This window comes from Impatiens glandulifera, chromosome 2 (assembly GCF_907164915.1).
Source record: "Impatiens glandulifera chromosome 2, dImpGla2.1, whole genome shotgun sequence".
NCBI classification, from domain to species: domain Eukaryota; kingdom Viridiplantae; phylum Streptophyta; class Magnoliopsida; order Ericales; family Balsaminaceae; genus Impatiens; species Impatiens glandulifera.
In genome coordinates this window covers 52209848-52230316 of record NC_061863.1, presented here as the reverse complement: position 1 = coordinate 52230316, position 20469 = coordinate 52209848, and the positions used below count along the sequence as shown (strand labels likewise).

Here is a 20469-nt window from a genome sequence, read left to right as displayed (position 1 = left end):
ATTATCAATCCAGAAGCGAGAATAGCTTGTTCGGTTATAATTTATTTATTTATGATAATGTTTTGGACCATTCTGTACTAAACATTCAACTAAACTGGTCCAACCCAAAATATGCATTTATTTTCTGACTTTTTATATAATAATATTTTTTTTCTACTCTAGCTTAGTTTTTTAACGTGGCGAGGGTCGCCATTGAGTCGTGTCGTTGAGTCGTTTTTTAGGTCGCTTTCTATTATTGTCACAGTCACGTCAGTGCTAAATATATCCTAGGAAAATAAGAATATGAAGTTTATACTCATGTGGTTGATTTAATTTATAGTTTATATTTATCTTATTGTTAAAGATAATTTGATTTAGCTTATAAGGAAGTACTCTACCCGACGATGAGTAGTTAAGCACTAATCTTCGGACCCAATTTTTATTTCACTGAACATGACAAATATCTTTACTTCTATCCCTATCACTGATTCGTCGGGTACCTAATTTTTGACAAGTACCCCATTACCCGATTAAAGATTATATATAAAGATTGAAAAAAATTAATTTAATAAATAATTTTAAAATTAGTAATATAAAAATATTAAAAATATAAATAAAAACATTACTTACCTACCTACTTATTTTTATAAATATTGAAGAAGAATTAGAATGAAAAAAAAAAAAAAAATTAAACATGAAAAATATGATATAAGTAATATTTTGTTATTAAAATAAAAGTTGAAGTAAAATTAATATAAAGAAATATATTTTTTTGAAATATAATAAATTTAAAATTGGAGTATAGTGTATTTTTTATAATGTGAATAACATCAACTTAAATTATATATTTATAATATAAATGTAATTAAGAAGTATTTAAAAAGTCACACATTAAACTTTAATAAAACCAAATAATTTTAATATTAATATTTGGGTTTCGTACACTCTCCATCCTCGATCCCGTACCTGACCGGCGACCGGATATTTTCTCCCTCTCCTTATGCCCAATCCCGACCCCGATTTAAAATACTTGAATCCGACTATCGGGTACCCAGAAACATCAGGCATACATACCCATTGTCATCTCTATTTATAAGAGAAGTTTAAAACTTCTTCGGTTGATTATTTCGTTAATCCAAATTCAGAAAACATAATTTTTTTCATTACATCACTTAGTTAATAAAATATTTAAAATTTAAATAAAATAAATAAATACAAACCAAATCTTATAAAATTTTAGATCCAGATAAATTGCTTAAAGATATGTCAATATAAAGACAAAAATTATTTTTGTCATCATCCATATATAGCTGAGCAAATAAAATTTGTATTTCAAAGCAAAAGATAAATAATAATAAAAAATGTGAATTAGGGATATCCACGAATATCGACAAGATCAGTTATGGGCACCTTATTATTATTTGATGGTCATCTTGATGCGTCATGTTTTCAATTATTGTTTATTATAATAACTTTGATAAAAAAAACAAAAAAACAAATTATTGTTAATATACTGGATCAAATGAGTCTAATAAATTGAAAAAATAAATAACAATATAAATTAAAATATCCAAGTTTCTATTGTCACTAATGAAAGATAATATGAGTAAAATGGTTGGTATTGTCTTCCCTATATAATAAATTAACTTACATAAAATAAAAATGTATATAAAGGACCAAACATATATTTTATTCCTAATTCTCAATGTTATTCAATGGCTGTAGCACCTCTTTCTTTAAACTATTCATAACAATATTCCGTTAATTTTTGCATGAAAGGGGAGCTAACAAAAGGGAAAGGAGCAAGAGTTAACCATTTTTTTTTATTAATTAAATAAGAAAATATTTATAAAAATTGCATATATTATTTCACTTATTTTTTCAAATATCAAAAATTTATTTGATAATAATTTTTTTTACATACGTATGAATCATCCTATATACCTTTATACAAATGTAAATATATTAGTTTTGACTTTGAGGAGTGACATGAGAAGATAAATTGAGAGAGTACGAGAAATAAAATGACTGATATCACATTATTGATCAAAAAATTGATAAAAAGTGAGGAAAGAGAAGGAATAAAAATCAGTCAATCAAATTAGATTGTGTCAAGTCATTCTCCCACCTTCCTTCTTCCAAATTCTATCATCTATCATTTTTCATTAGTTTATTTTGTTCTCTCCCCCATTTCCATTCCCTTGCAAATTCTTTCACTCTATCATTTCTCACACATATGTGATGCAATAGACTTCAAAAATAACAAATTTTTACTTTCTTCTTCTCATCTTTTATCAATTTTCTAGTCCACTTTATGAATTTTATGAATAGAGAAATGATAGGCTCACTGGAAAGAATGACGTGACACAATTTGATTGGCTGAAAAATAATAAATTTTCTATTTTTAGTCAATCATTTCTAATTTTTCTTTTATTTCTTTCTTCCCTCTTTATCATTTTTTCAGCCAATAATGTGATGATATGAGTTATTCCTCATTTCTTCTCTCAATTTCTCTCCTCTATCACTAATAAGAAAGGTAATGAGAAAAAAAATAACGGTGATGCTGCAAACTTAAAAAATAATAATTTTTTTTTACCCTTTATCTTATTTCCTGCAAAAATATGTGATATTACATTATTTACTTTCTCAATTTCCTTTCCCATTATATAATAATATGTTAAATATTTAATATATTAATTATTTTGAGTTAACATTTTAAATTTATTTTGATATAAAAAATATTGTCTATATTCATAATTTTAATAATTTTGTATTATATTTATGTCAATTTAACAAAGAAAATAATGGTGTTATTTTTTTATATCATTCATATATATATATATATTAATATAAATATTAATAGTAGCCATGTCAATTTGTTTTGGGGCACTCATGACCGTATTCATTTTATTAACAGTTGATAGTTAGAGAATAATTATCTAAGACATAAATTGCATAGACCATTTAACACTTCATTCTTAATTAAATTTGAATTTTTTTTTAGGAGATATTAGAATAAGGAGAAAAAAATAATAATGGTCAATGATTTTGATTTTGAAGAGGTAGTGATTATTTTTAGTAAAAAAACTTAAATTGTATTGATATATATAAATAAAATAAAAATAATAATTTAAAATGAAAAATATTTTAATATTTTGGTTAATTAAATAAGTTATGTAATTGTTGAAAAATGATTAATTAAAAAATTAATTTAATTTGATTTATTTTAAAATCCAAACACAACCGGGCCTTGTTATTTTTGGACGTCCCTGCCTAAAAGAAGAAGAGATCTAGATGGGCCTTACAGCCTGTTACAGGTACGACCGACCACACTGAGAATCAATTCACAAAATAATTTAATTCAACTGTTTAAATTAATCTATTTTATTATAAATTTAGTTTTTTTAAAATTTATTTATATTTAAACTTATTACAATATATATTTAAATTATTATTTTTATTAATTAAATTATTTAAATTTTTATATATATTTTAAATTATTATTTTTATTATTTAAATTTTAATATATATACAACATTTTAATTATTAATTTATATAAAAAAATTATTTTTTTCATCAATATTATATAAATGAGAATCGTTTAAACATATTGATAAAAAACATTACAAAAACACAATAGTTCTAAATGTCATCAAACAAAGTTAAATCATAACGAGATTAACCATTTAAGAAATAATAATAAAAATATAAGCTAAAAATGTTTATCAACGAACATGTCTAACATACAATCTAGCGTTAACAATTTTAAAGATGCTCAAGAAAATTAACAAGTTCACCGACCACTTGCACCGATTTTTCAGAAAAGACATTCTCCATCGCCATAATAATATATTTAAATTATCATTTTTCATAAATATTTACTCAATACAATTTTTTATTTTTTTGAGAAAATGACATAATGTCATTAAATAAAAAGACTCGAAAAAAACATATTTAATTTGTTGTCCCATTTTTTGTATCAAGTAATATGCTCATTTTGCAATTCAAACTCTAGAGATTTCACGGCACGAACGGCACGATCGACACGATCAGCAATAACAGAAAAACAACACGATCGACACGGTATCAAGGTCACGATTTAATTTGCTTGTTGTGGTCGCGATTGCTAGTCGCTCAAAGTCTCTTGTCAATTCAAGAACGTGCGTACAATCGGCACGATCGACACAATCGACTAGATCAGCACAATCGACTAGATCAGCACGATCGACACAATCAGCACGATATCGACTCTAATAACTAAATCGTTTATTCATCTGTAAAGCTTGGTTGGAAGGTTAGGGTTTCTAGTTTACCCTATTCTGTAATAGTTATGGTTTCTAGTGTACCATATTCTATTATTACTTTGTTTTTTTGTTGTGTTCTACTATTCATCAAAATAGGAAGAAAGAAAAGTAATAAGAATAAAGAAGTTAGAGAATTTGTGATGGAAGATTTAAGGGAGTTAGCTGAAAAAGAAATCGATAGGATTGCTGAAAAAATTATTCATGAAAAACAGGAATGCAGCAAAGGTAAAGAACCAATTACTGATATAAATTCTAAAGAAAATGCAGCAGGAAAATAGGGGGAAAATGAAGGAATATGAAATATTAGATATAATGAAAGAGCAAACCTTTTTGGACTTAAAAATAAAATCACAAATTAGAAAGGAGAGATTGTGCTCAACAAAGAGAAAATACAGCAAACAATCGTTCAATTAAATATACATTATCTTCAAGATTGAAACCTACTGAAGAAGGAAGAATACGAAAAAATAGTAAATTGGTCAGTAGAAACAATGAGGGAGCTAATGAAATCCCCAAAATTAAAGACCTATACTATCAGGAGCAATTCCAATTGGAAGGTAATGAAGTATGGAAAAAGAATGCAGAAAAGAAAGCAGAAGATCATTCATACAAAGGTCAAATCTACTTAGTGAGTTTAAAACAAAAGTTGAGATTCTCAACTCTCCTTTTGAATTTAAATTGCCACTGAAGTGGAGGAGAAATGCATCAAAGAATGAGAAAATGTAGTTGTTGGGAACTACATATGAAAGAACCGTGTATCTTTTCCAAACACTAAGGAATCACTAATGTAACAATGAGAGCAGAAGGGACTAGAGAAGGTTTCTACAAACATCCATGATCTATATTTTCTACAATTCAAAAAGGGAACGAACTTGGATGATATTCTGAAAATTGGACATACTTATATTGGATCCAACTGTATGAAGTTGGAGAGATGGTCTGAAGAATTGAGTCTTCTAAGCAAGCCAAAGAAAACAGCCCAAATATGGTTAAAACTTAGGAACATCCCAGCACACATGTATAATGTAGAAGCTCTAAGTCACTTTGCTAGTCTGTTGGGGAAACCATTATATATGATTCAATTATAGAGGGAGGATAACACCTTACTTTTGCTAGAATAAGCATTAAAATGCATCCACAAAGTACACTGTCAAAGAACATGACAATTGTTGATAGGAATGAAAAGCCCACAATTATGGAAATCTCATATGAATGGAGGTCAAACAGGTGTGCTTTCTGCAATACTTTCCAACATATTAGTATTAAATGTGCAAAAGTAATTGAGGATGAATAAAAACTATGAAAGCCTAGGAAGAAAAAAAGCAGGAAAATGAAACAGAAGAATCAAGAATGGAAGAGCATATTGTGGAAGTTAAGGATAGTGATACAAAAGACAAAAATGAGGAAAATGCAGAGGAAGAAAGCAAGAAGGATTCTGAGAAAAAAGAAAGCAGGGAAAGAAAGAAAGTAAAGGGAATCAAGGTGAAGAGGAAAAGAAAATTTTCTGTAATGCAAAGGATTATGATGAAAATGGAAGATGAACATCAAGTTATTGTTGAGAAAACTCAAGAGGAAAACACACATAATTTCAAAGCTAAAACAAAGAATTCTAAAGCCGATAAAGAAGATTCCAAAACCGATGTGGAGACTGAAGCCGAAGCTAAAGATAATGAAGACAAGAATACAGAAATTCAAGTTGAAGATAACAAAGATAAAAACCCTAAAATTCTCAGAAATAATTCTTTCTATCAAATCAGAACGGGCTCGTACAAATATAGAATTCAAAATGAGAATCAACAATACTCATCATCCTCTTCAATACAATCTCCTTTTATCGTTAGAGGAAGAAGAATAGGAAGAGGAAGAGGAAGGGGAAAAATGCATCTTAATGAAAATAGATGGCATGCGAAAATTCCAGGCTGGGATGGTTAAGTTTGAATGTAGTCTTTTCTGTTTGTAATCTTTGTTTTTTAGAATGTATGAATGCTATTAATTATTGTTTAGGGTCTTTTGATTATCATCCTTATTCATAGCCAGGGTTTGTCTAACTTTGATTTCTGACCCTCCCACTTTTGGGATTTTAATAAATGTTTTAACCGTTTTCCTAAAAAAAGACTTGAAAAGGGTAAATGATTACAAGAGTTCAGAATTCAGGTAGAACAAGTATTTGCCAAAAAAATGAATGAACCAACAAGCTGATACCAGAAAGAACAACCAGAATGAGAATAAAAGTGAAGAACACAAACAACGAAGCTTAGAGTACCTTGAAATCAGAAGTAAAGGTGACTTTCTCATATGTAATGCTCCATTTTTTACATCAACCAATTATTTTTTCAGAAGTGGGAATTCGTCTCCACGTTCGAATGAGTGAGTTTTCATCAAAGATAATTTCATTCCAAATAAACTCCAAATCATTTTGAACCCTTGAAAATGCTCATGTGTTTCTCTCCATCAAAATATGATAAACAATGTTTGCATAGAAGCACTTGGAGACATTTGAACTAAAGTCATTACCCTTTGTCTTGATAATTGTCATTTCTTTGGTATCAGTCCATTCTTTTGGGAAACTAAGAATACTCATTGATGTGGAGAGCTTACCCCAAAGCAATGAAGCAAATGGGCGGTCCCCAAAGAGATAGTCAACGGTCTCCTCATTTCCCATACAAAGAAGGTAACTGAGGATATTTATATATTTCTTAATTCGATTGAGCGTGTTAAGTCTTTTACGGAACGCCAACCAAAAAATGAATTGGTGTCTAAGAATAACTTTCGTGGACCACACTAAATGGGCCCATGAAATTACCTCCCTTTTATTGCGAACAATATTCCATGCTAATCTCGAGTCAAACCTACTTCATTTTCAACACTCTCAACTCGAGAATCTTCACAATTATTAAAGGGACAGGAAGACAGAGTATTGAGGATCCTCGTACCTTTTGGAATTCCCCTCAGAAGGTTATTTCATTCCCCATTTTTGACTTGTTGGATAATAGCCAGTTGACATTTCTGTCTAATTCAAATTAGAGAGAAGGCACTATTATGAATAATAGGGTGATCTTCAAACTAGGGATCATGCCAAAATAGAATGAAACATTTTCATTTCCAATCTGAAGTTTGATCATCTTACCATCACTATCTTTAATCTTCAATTTTTTTAAGAGACCATGCAATTAACATCTTGATCTTATAGGCCCAGATGCTGATTTCCTTTCTAATGAACCTTAAATGAACTCATCTAATCCATAATGAATCTTGTTTTTCTCCAATGCCCAAAAATACCGATAGGTGAGAGTTTTATTCCAAGTAATATAGTCTTTAATTCCAATTCTACCTTCTTCCTCCGGCTTACAAATATCAAGCCACTTCACCTTTTTTCCCCATGCCCTTGAGTCCCCCAAATGAAGTTTCTCATCAGTTGATCAAGCTCTTTTATAACTTTCTTTAGGAGGACCATTTGTTGCGCCCAATATCCAATGATGCCCATATCAACTCTAATGACTAATTCAATCCGTACAGCATAAGATAATCTCTTTGTAGTCCATCCCATTATAGAGTTCTTCACATTTTCAATCAATGACCTACAATGAGAGATTTGGTGTTGTTTTGACGAGAGCGGGATACCAAGATAACGAACTAGTAATGACCCTTCATTGATTCCCATGATGTCGAAGATGCTTTCCTTTGTTTCCTCGTTCACACAATCATAGAAGGCCAACCTTTTACTTTGATTAATGATAAATATTGTTAATGCCTCCTTGATAGTTTTGACGAATTCAACATCAACATGCGCCAACATGAATAAATCGTCTACGAAATAGATATGAGTGATGCTTTCTTCCATGTAATATGGATGATGAGTAAATGGGAGGTACTTTAGAAGCATTTTAACAATGCACTCAAAGACCTCCATGATAAGTGCAAATTTATTATGAGTAGTCTAGTCTAACTTTTTCATTATATTGTCTATTCACAATAAATTTATTATGAGTATTTTAGTTAACTTTTTTATTGTATTGTCTCTTCACTGCAATTTTCCTCAAGAATCATATTGGACGTTCCCAATAGCAAATTATTGGGACAAACATTGTAATCTTGTTCCTAATGAAAATTTTAAAAAATAGAAAAAATAAAGAGGTCAAAGCCAGCATATTCGAACTGAGATGGATAACTCACGAATGACCATCATTTATGGGAGGTGTGGTCAAGAAGGTCATACGAGACATAGTCAATGATGTCCGGAGTAAAATCGTCAATAATTTAAAGGAATTATTTTTATGAATGATATTAATATATTGGTATTGTTATGATATTTAAAATTGATTAGTATTTAACAATTATATATGAGAATGATAAATTAAATATTTATTATATTATATAAATTATAATTGAAATATATATATATATATTAAAATATAAATAATTAAATTTATAAAAATAATAATTTAAATATATATATATATTTAATAACGAGTTGAAATGTAAATATATATTTAATAATGAGTGTAAATATAAATAAATTTTAAAAAAAACTAAACTGAGTTTAAATAGTAAAATAAATTAATTTGTCAATTTATTAAAACAGTTTGAGAAGTTGAACGAAAACTATGTTATTTTATAAATCAATTCTTGTATTACCTCAAACTTCTCCCTAACTAGAATTTGGGTGTCTTCGTTTATTCGAACTATACTCACATGGGATCACATGAGATGATAAAAATAATCAAAATGGAGATGCGATAAAAATCAATCTCATGCAGTACCACCTCGAGAATTAGGTTGTCCTAGTTTACGTAGAAAAACGTGAATTATTTTTGGTTACCTTAATTTTATTTAAAAAATGGTTGAAAAAAATGTTTTTAAGTGAGATTTAAAATCATAACTAAATAAATATTTTCGTTTTCATCTTTTAACTATATACTACACATTTTTATTAAAAAAAAGAATTAGAAAATTTTACTAAAACCTCTATTTTTTTTTAAATAAGTGGGTTGTTTTGGGCTGACTTGCTGGGCTTAACCGAGGACCGCCTCTAATCCCAAGTAATATGATAGTGATCGATCCATTCATTATTGAAATTTATATTTCATATTAATAAATCTAAAATATACAGAAATTATTTTTCTTTTTTAATTTCTCAAAGTTTATATTAGTGACGACTCTTAAAAAGTAAGCTGACGTTTTTAAATGTGTTATAGTCGATCTACAATTTTGGTTCATCGTCTCACTCGAGACTCGATATGAGGAATATAATTTATGACACGGACATCGAGTTTAAAAATCATTTTAAGTAAATAGTCAATTTTTTGGGTTACATAAACAATTGAATTAAGTAATAATTTAAAAAATATAATTTATTATCTTGATTAATCTTTTTAAATTTATAACACAAAATATTGATAATATGCTATTTTAAATAAATTATTTATAAATTACTTTTTAATAAATATATTTTTTTTTATCAAACACTTTTTATATTTTAAATTGTCTTGGGACTATGTGATATAAGGACTGATGATTTCTTTGTTTTGTTTGTGAGTTTAGTTTAGTTTTTCTAAAATTACAATTGTTAATAATTTTTTAAGTTGTTGCTCAAAGATAATTTATAATAAAATTGGTTATAATTTGAATTATCATTTTTCTTATGGATGCTTTATTATTATTTTTTTCATTTTATTTATCAGATAGCAATCTTTGCGATTTAATGAATTAGTGATAAATAATGAGTTTTTACAATAAAGAGTTTAAAATTTCAATTCGAGATGTACTGTTTGTTTAGATTTTATCATTGTTATAGCACTATTTATTTTATAAATATTGTTTGTTTGTAGACCTTTTGAAAGTCAATAAAATATTTTGAGTATTTAAATATTTGATAATTAATAAGAGATATTAAAGTGACACCAGAAATATTAAAATTTGCAAATAAATAAATAAAAATCAAATGAAGCATCAATCAACTTTCTTACATATAACAAGATTACAAAGTAATATAATTTCGGTGATAACCCTAAACCCTAAACCTATTAACCGTGTAGTGGGATGCGGTATATAGAGTGGCATTTCGGTGATATGGAAGACTTTTCGTGAACAGTGCAGATTTTCGGTAGGCGATGGCTCTTCGATTAGTTTTTGGGATGACGTTTGGTGTAGTGCTAAAAGCCTCTACTCTTTGTTTCCAACTCTTGCCTCAATCGTTATTTGTAGAGATGCTATAGTTAAGGACATGTTTCATATGAGCTCTAATGGTTTTTCTATGAGAATCAGGTATAGGAGAATACTTAATGCTGATGAGTTAACTTTACATGATAAATTGTTGAACTTGGTGGGGCGCAAAGAGGTGAATCCGTCTTCACATGATATTATGAGTTGACAAGATATTAATACCAGGTTAGTTATTGCTACTCCTTAATTGCTGAGAATGCACCTTACAATTTTATTTGGGAGAAGTTATGGGAGTCTAAACTCCCATCGAAGATCTCTTTCTTTGGATGGAGTGTCATGCACGGAGGGATTTTAACGGATGATAGATGCATGAAAAAAGGGTGTATTATGGCGAGTCGTTGCCGAATGTGTCATAAAAAGGTGGAGTCAACGCCTCACTTGTTCTTACATTGTGATGAAGTGCTGGCGATTTAGAGTCTTTTATGGAATATGACTGGTATTCAGTGGGTTATGCCAAAATCTATTGTTAGTTGTTGGGAAGTTTGGATAGAGACGGTGAGTTCGGTTGGGCTGACTCGTTGGACCATTATCCCACTTATCTTTTGGTGGACCATTTGGCTTGAAAGGAATCGGAGAACGTTTAGTAACCGTAGTAGACCAATGCGTCTAATTCATAATTCTATTATTATGACAATCGGGGAGGTTTCTTTGGAAAAATCAGTTGATGCGGTCGGGGAACTCATTGATCTTATTGAAGATCTCTGTGCTCGTTAAAGTTTGTTCTTTTGTTATACCCTTTGGTCATTTGTTTTTATTTTTGTTTTTTATCTTTCTTTCTTTTCTTGTTATATACTTTTGTCGTTGTGCTTAAACGACTCTCATTTATATAATTTGCATGGACCTTTTTCAAAAAAAAAACAAAATAATATAATTTCAAAATCTTACCAATACTAACATAAATTTTGTAGGCTTTTCTAAAATTTTCAAATATATAAATATTTATTAAAAAATTTCAAAATAATATAATATAAATATTCTCAAGTTGAGATTCCTTATTGAGACAATTTGAATTTAGTATCTTACTTTTAAATCTTATATTTTGAGTTCCTTATGTTCTATGTTATTTGAAACTGAAATTATGTTTTTTTGTGTATGTTTTACATAAAATTAATAAAATATTATTTGATTTATATCTAAAGAATAATATAAGAGAAATTGTTGGTCGTGGAAAACTTAAGGTCCTTAAACACTAAGTAAAAAAAACTTTCTTAAAATTAAGTACAGTATAAAATTTGAATATTGTATTTCTTTTAAATAATTTTTAGTAAATTTTCTCAAACATAACACTTGAATTTGTGTTAATTCGTGAAATTCATATATAATGGTTTAAAACATTTGATGGTGTCATTAGATGTACATCAATTCTGCATTATGGATTTTATAGAATTGACTGAATCACTTAACTAAAAAAAAATGGTCTCTCTTTAGGTTTTATTATCGCGAGGGGATGGTGATTTAAGTTATGTCAACACTGATCATAATGTATTGGAGTTTGTACTTAATGATGAAGAAGGGTTGAAGTTGAAATGTAAGAGAAAAAAATTGTTATTGAAAAAGAAGTTGTTAATTAGAATCAACATGATAAAGATGTTGAAGCTGGAGAATAAGAGATTAATGAAGAAGGATATTATGTTACTGAAAAAAAAAGTGAATGAAAATTAATATAATATCGATAAAAGTGTTGAATTAGTTGGAGAAGAAAAGATTGGTGAGAGAAAATTCATTCGGTAATTTAAAGTGGGAGAGAAATTCCATAAGAAAAAAATGGTGAAAAACACATTTCATCCGAATAAAAATAATAGTGAAGTGACTAAAAATAAGTTTGTAGAATATATTGATGAGTGATAATATTTATATAGTGATTATAAAGGTTTTGATTATGATGTTGATATATAGTTGTCTATTTTTTTAGTTTTGACTTAACAACTTTATGGTTTAAGTTTTTTTTATGAATAATAATAATTGTTTATGATTTATATTTTGGTAAATTTATGAATAATGATTTTTTCTATGATATATGTTTTTAGTTTATTTATGTATAATGGTTATTAAATGTTATTGGTATATGAATAATAGATATTTAAAACCAGAATCCTAAATTCAATTTCTTATAAAACTTTAAAAAAAACCCTAATTTCAATTTTAGAAAACATACCATATTTATTTAAATTTCAAAAAACAAATTAACTAAATTGAAGAAAAAAACCTCAATTTAAATTTTAAACTCTAAATGAATCATTTAAGTCTATTAGGTTAGAAAAGTTATTATACTTTGTTGAAAAAGTAACATGTCATTTGTATATTTTTTTTTATAAATAATGACATGTATATAACAATTTAATGACATTATTTTTTTTTGGGTATAATTTTAATGATAAAAAGAGCCAAATTGTGAGGTTTCAAAAAAATATGGCCGAAATTTAAATTGTCCCGAGAAGAAGCTCCAATTTATTATATTAACAAATTAATAGTAAAAACAAACATTGTACATAACTTTTTTTTCATAATGTAATATATAGTAAGGATGTCAATTAAGTATGGACTATAATTTTTGCAACTTTTTTTAAATAGACTAAAAATTAGTCGCTTGAATTTTATTGAATAAATTATATATAGAAAATTTTGAATTTTTTTTTTTTTATTAATGATGTTTTAAATCACTTGTACGTGCTATGTTGACTAAGATTTGATTAGCTTAAGTTTTAAAATTTATTTTGTATTTTATTTTTATCTTGAAAATGGTAATACAAATATATTAAAAATTAAAATAACTATAATTAAGTGAGAGACTAAAGAAACTAATTTTCAATATTAATAAGGGGAAGAATGCCAATTTTATCACTGAACTATAGTGGAATATTTATGTATATCACTGAACTAATTTTTGTTCGCTCAAACCACTGTAGTTTAACTTAATATTCATCTATGTCACTACTCCACTAAATCTCTAACCCCAACCCCATTAAGTTTCTGTTAAATGAGATGACATGTCATCTTTTTTATTTAATATATGGTAGGATTGACATTTAATCTTTATTAATTAATATATTATATATATTTATTTATTTATTTATAATTATAAATAATAAAACATTTATAGAAGCGCTAATAAATTTTATCTCCTGCCCTAATTAACTAAGCCCACTATTCTTCTTCTTCTCCTTCTCCTATTCTTGTTCTTTTTAATTTATGATATTATATGAATTTTTATTAATGTTATTTATGTATGTTTTTAGTTTATTTTTTTGACACTTAGTGAATTAAAGTAACAAAAGATGAGAAAGGTAAAAGTGGTATATTTTATTATTTAAGAATGTTAATAAAAATAAATGTTAAAAATATATTAATTTTAAAAAAAAAATTATTGTTAATGTTTCTCAAAATATCTAAATTATTTGGTTAATGAATCTAAAAGGTAAGTGTTTTATTATTTAAAAATATGAATAAAAAAATATATAATATATATTAATTTTTAAAACATGACATGTCAATCACATGTGTCATCTTTTAACGGAAAACATAACGGATTTGGATGTTTTGTTAACAAATGATATAGATGAATATTAAGCTCAATTATAGTGGTATGAACGAACAAAAATTAGTTCAGTGATATACGCGAATATTCCGTTATAATTTAGTGATAAATTTGGTATTCTTCCCTATTAATAAGTCTAGATAAATTTTTAATAGTATTACTATTATACAAGTTTATACATTTAAATGATCTTGTTTTCTAAAATATATATATATATATATATATATATATATATATATTCAATGATATTATTGCAATTTTATTCATTTGGGGGTGGGAATCAAAACGGGTAAAAGACTTAATTACGTACCAATCCTCGATTAACTTCTTTAGGGGTTTTTCCAATCTCGAATAAAAGCGGGAAAAATTCATCACAATCAGATGGACTTATTAGTTATTTTCAGGGCTTGATATTGAAACATATTTCAGAAACTAATCTACTCAAACGAAGGAAACAAAGAAACACACTAATGTTCTCCTAATATTTCATATTATAAAATATTTTCAAATTTATTTCCACAAGCTTTATTTTCAGAAAAACCAACATCAAAATCAAAATAGAGAGCTTGGATGTTCATGATGATCATGATCAAGATTTAATGGGAATGGGAATAGCCTCGAGAGGTATAGCCTTTTTCAATGTAAGGCCAAATTTCTCATTCAAATCAATATCTTGATGATTAGTTCCCTTTTCAAGTTTCCAATCAAAAGGGAGCAACAAAGAGGTCAATATCAAATGCACCATCTTGTCTCCCAAAACCATACCGGGACAGATCCTTCTTCCAGATCCAAATGGGATGAACCTAAAGTCTTGACCTTTAAAGTCAATTTCACTTTTCAAGAATCTCTCCGGCATAAACACTAGCGGATCTTCCCATACTTTTTGGTCACGACCAATTGCCCATGCATTTACTAAAATTTGAGCGTCTTTCGGAACCCGAAACAAACACTTCTCGTCCACGTCTATCTCAAACTCAGCTTCGGCCTTGTGAGGAATCAAGAAATGAGCCGGAGGATGCAATCTTAGCGTCTCTTTTACAACTGATTGTATGTAAGGTAACTTTGAAAAGTCCGATTCTTTAATTATCAGTTCTTCATCGCCTGCAAATGCTCTAAGTTCTGTTTGAGTTTTCTTTAGTTTATCTGGATTACGAAGTAACTCTGTCATCGCCCATTCTACTGTGCTCGACGTTGTGTCTGTGCCTGCAAAGAACAAGTCCTATTGTATACATAGAAAATTATAATCTATTTCATTTAGTATATATATATACAAAAATTATATCAGTCATTTTGCAGGAAAAGAAAAAGAAATTAATCACACTCACTAGAATGAAATGGGTTATGTCGTTGATGGTGAGAGTTGATCCAGTCTGGTGGGAGAGATTGAGGAGCACATCCAGTAGATCATTCTTGGTCTCCTTCGATTCTATCCTACGTTGGATGATCTCCTCAAATATACGAAACAATCTCGTAAAATGAAATCTGAAACGCCGCCTTAAGCCTTGAACATCAACCAACCTAAATATCGGGAAGAAATCCGATAAATTAGGAGTCCCCGCGATTTCCAGCGCAATACCGATATGATCCTTGAACTCCCGAGAAAAATTCGAGTCGTAATGAGCTAAATTCATCGAGAAGAACATGTCAGATAGTAAATTCAGCGTCGTTGTGAAGGCGGCGTCACCTATTTTCACGGCATTGCTCCGCCGCACGAATGCTATGAGTTCTTCCACCTTTTTTAGCCTCATGCCCTGTTTTGCATCCATCTGCGGCTGCGAAAATATGTGTTCTTTGCTGATTTTACGAAGGGTTCTCCATTGGGTAGTCGTGGAGATGAAAAAGACAGAGTACAGCTTGTTGTGCTCGAGGATTTGGGAGATGTCAGAGACTTGTCGGCCGGAACATATCCGGTCATTTTTTTGGAGTATAATTTGGGCAGTTTCCGGCGATGACACCACAATAGTGGTCAAGCTTCCCAATTTGAGGGACATCACCGGGCCATGGATTTTGGAGAGGGATGCTAGTGAAATGTGTGGGTTTGAGCCTAGTGAGAGGATGTTTCCGATGACCGGAAAGGGGTACGGCCCCGGCGGCAGTCTGGAGGAGGGACGACGGATGTTGAAGTATAGAAATAAGAATAGGACGGAGGAGGAGAGTAAGGCCGTTAAAATCATGACAGAATCCATTATTATAACTTATCAATATAACATATAAGCCAAAACAACTGTCCTATATATAAACCAAATAAAAGTCTCTTGCATAGGAACTTAATTTTTAAAAATAAATTTAAGATATAATTAAACTTTAATATTTTTTTATTTATTTTTTTTTTGTTGTTGTTATGAACGACATAATATCGATATATGAAATATCGTGGTATATCAAATAATCAATATTATTCGGTATAATTAGGATGTTACTTATATGCTACCGAGATTTCGGTAACCAAAATAATAACGCTATAACTTTTTCTATACCCACAAGCTTCACCTAGTTTTTTAATACAAAGAAAATAATTGTTTAGACATTTTTTTATTATTTTTTATATTTTTTTATATTTAAAATAATAAAAATATAATATTTTAATGCTATTAAACATTTACTTCACACATTTTATTTATAAAATATTTTTTTAAGAAGTTAGGTGTATATTAAAAATAAATAAAAAATTCTTTTAAGTACACGAAAATACATTACATTAAAATAACAAATAAAAAATTAGAAAAAACAGTAATTAATAAGTTATTAAGCTCGTAAATTTTCGAGAATAACGACTAACTCTCTGACAGACACTACTGATTTTTCTGAATAAATCTCAGAAAAAATAATAATAATAATATTATGAATGATACGCATCAGACAACTACGATCATTGAAAGTTCGACGATTTTTTTCCAACTAGATAGTCTACCAAAGAATAATTGGGATGGTAACACAAATATATAGGTTTGTTATATTAGCTGCCTCAATTCAAACTTCTCAACAACTACCTAAAGACTTGGGCATCACCCAATGAATTCCAGTATTACTCCACAAAAGACTTCAAATACTAGTCACACATCGACAATGTAAAAGTAAGTGAATTGCTGATTCAACCTCTTATTGACATATACGATTAGCCATTATAAAATATTTTTTTCATGCACATGTCATCTGTTACAATTCCACCATGAATGACCCTTCATCTAAATAACGAGATTTTGAATGAAATCTTTGACTCCCAAAATTTTTCTCCATAAAAATTATATAGATTCATCTTAGCGAACAACTTGTATTAATGTCGTACATAGAAACTATCAATATCTTCTCAACGCATAATGTCTTTGTTCAGACGGTGACATTTATTTACATCCTACCAAAAGTAAAACTCTATTATGGACGAAATCTCCATAATATTTAATCTTTTTTTATATCTAATTCGACTAGCGAAATCACTATACCAAATATTTTGTTTATAACATTTAAAAAAAAAACTAAATTAGTAAGAAAAAACATTAAAAAAAAAAAACAAACACCAAAACCACTTTGGTTTCTAATTGGACATCAAATATTTTTTCATATCCTGGTTTGTATTTGTTTCTACATACTTAAAATTGACGTTGTTTTATTTAATGTTCTTCTTCTTTGTATTATTAAATTCTTCAAAATATATTAATATTAAACTTATTTAAAATTCTAAGAAAAACGTGGGAGAGGGTGTGCTTACAATTAATGCTTACTTTCTTTAATGACAAGGTAGGCGTACTCAACAAAATTATAATTATTTATATGAAAAAAAGGTCCACCTAATTTTAAGCAAATAATAATAATAATAATAATAATAATAATAATAATAATAATAATAATAATAATAGTAAATTAGAGTTGAAAAAAGGATTGGTTTGATTGAACTTATACTCTACAACATATTTTTCAGCTTATTTTCAACGTTTGATAATATTGCATTTATTTTAATAGCTAATGAGTATCTTTGATTAAGATTAAATCTTGAGTTTATTTATATTTAATTTTTATATTTGTATAATATTTAATAATTTATATATCATATATATTAAATATTAATTACTTCATTTTTTAATATTTTTTTCATAAATTATTATTAATATATAACTCTCTACTTAATTATATATTTATATATCTTAATATTTTTATTTAAAATAATTTGGATGTTTTATTAACTTAATTTTAAATATTAATAAATTATTTAAATTTAAAATAATTTATTTTAAAATAAATATACATGAATATGTTAGTTTCTATAATTTTTTATTTATATATAATTTTAAATTTTGTTTATATAAATAATTAAATAAAAAATAACAAAAAATAATCCTGATTAAATACAAATTACGTATACAAACTTGTTTGATTATTGTTTTTAAGATTTTGTTAAAGAATATAAAATTTTATGTTAGTTGTATTTATATTTTGTGTAATTATAAAAATATTTTTTTATTTTTAAAATTTAAATTAAATCAAAAATATATTTAATTATTTATAATAAAATTTTATATAATAAACAAAAATAATGTAAAAATAAATATAATTATAAATTTGTTATATGATTATGTCTTTGTGTGTATGAAGGGAAATAGAATGAGATATACATATTTTATTATTATTATAATTTAATATCAATAATTAATTTAATAAATATATAAAAGAAATTGAGATAAAAATAAGAAAGACAAAAATAATATAAAATAAGAATGAATAAAATATATATATAAAGGAGGTGAAGAAGGAGAGATAAATATTGAGATTATAAATTAAAATAATAGAGATATAGAGAAATTTATTTATTTATTTATTTTAAAATAAAATATATTTTGATTATAATTTTTTTCATTAATTTATTAGTTAAAATTTATTATTTCTCAGAGTCCAACTTCTCTTCTTCATTCTTCCTTCAATAAATTCGAATCAGGTATGTATTTAAATGGGATTTATGCTTTTCCTAATAATGCTAATCATAATATATTTAAATAAATTAAAAATTAATAGATAGGAGAGGAAATAATATATATTTTAATAATATATATACTATCGATGGATTTGAATGAGGTGAAAGCTTAAATATATATAATTTTTTTTTTGTTAATACGTATAGATAAGATAATTATATCAATACAAATATTTAAACTAATAATTTTATATTTATTTGAAATAATAATTTATATATTGATTACTTAATTCATATATGCAATAAATTTATTTATAAAACTATCAATTTTCCTCTATATCATTAACTATTATAAACTAACAAATTTCCTCATATATAATATAACCTATTAGACTTGTTTCATGCTGGCTTTATTTAAAGAATTAATTGGGTTTTAAAAAAGAAAATGTGTTTGGTAAAAAGAATAGGTTAATTAGGTTTTAATTGTTTAATTATTATAATGATTTTATATATTTTAAATTTACAAAATAAAGTAAAATTGTTTTGATATTTTAATGATTGAATTTAATGATTAGAAAAAATAAGATGCTAATAAAAATATTTGTAAAAACATAACCATCTTTTTTTCTAGGCAGAAAATATGACATTTATATAAATTTTTTTTTTTGGTAACTTCTCAAAAACTTTCCACATTTATTTATTTTTTAATTTAGATTTTATTGATTATATATATATATATATATATATATATATATTAATTAAAAATTATATATTTTATTTAGGTGCAACTTCTATCTAAAGAATTTGAAGAATACCATTTATTATAGAGAGTTCCTTTACACAAATTATAAATATTTTCATTTTTATATAAATTATCTGATAAAAAAAATGTAAAATATACATTGAAACCACTTGATTGACAAAAAAAAAAAAAAAAAAAAAAAAAAAAAAAAAAAAAAAAAAAAAAAAAAAAAAAAAAAGTTCACTATAATTTGTGTATATGATTAATTTATATAAATGCGATTTTAAACTCATTGTATAAGATGAATTATCTTAAGTCATCTATTATAAATTATATATATATATATATATATATATTAATTTAAGTTAATAATTACAAAATTACACTTATATATTTGTTTTAATATACTTGTATGTTCATGTTAAATTAAGTTTCATTTCTTATATAAAATTGATTAATAATTTTTTAATTAAATAACTTGAAAAAGATTTGGGACTAAATAGTATGTTAAAATATCAATGGTTCTTTTTAATTATATTTTTTTTTTCTAAAAGTCATATCACCATTTTAGGTTTAATGTGATTTTTTTTGTTTTTTATTTGTTTATTGACTTACTGATATTTATTTCCTACCAAAATTTGATTTGGTTTAATTTGAGTCCATACAATCTCTTTCCTACCTAAATTTTAGGGTACTGTCATTAATAAACTTAATATTTATTGTAATAAATATTTTTCAACTACTTAAATCACGCTAATATTAAATAGGTTAATTATTTTGTAAA

General features: G+C 26.6%; 1 protein-coding gene across 1 annotated transcript; it reads right to left on the bottom strand.

The window, feature by feature from the left end:
- Window positions 1-14610: 14610 nt before the first annotated feature.
- Window positions 14611-16226, bottom strand: LOC124924894 (cytochrome P450 76T24-like). The gene is made up of 2 exons (XM_047464879.1): window positions 15366-16226; window positions 14611-15259 (listed from the first exon to the last, which is right to left on the bottom strand). Exons 1-2 carry the CDS (start codon window positions 16224-16226, stop codon window positions 14630-14632), a joined length of 1491 nt encoding a protein of 496 aa, XP_047320835.1. The 3' UTR covers window positions 14611-14629.
- Window positions 16227-20469: the final 4243 nt, after the last annotated feature.

What these genes read in the sequence shown, in the direction of transcription:
- LOC124924894 (XM_047464879.1), bottom strand. Translation starts at nt 16,226, where the DNA reads ATGGATTCTGTCATGATTTTAACGGCCTTACTCTCCTCCTCCGTCCTA. An exon ending in ACATAACCCATTTCATTCTA is followed by an intron (nt 15,260 to 15,365) that starts GTGAGTGTGATT and finishes TGTATACAATAG; the next exon opens with GACTTGTTCTTTGCAGGCAC.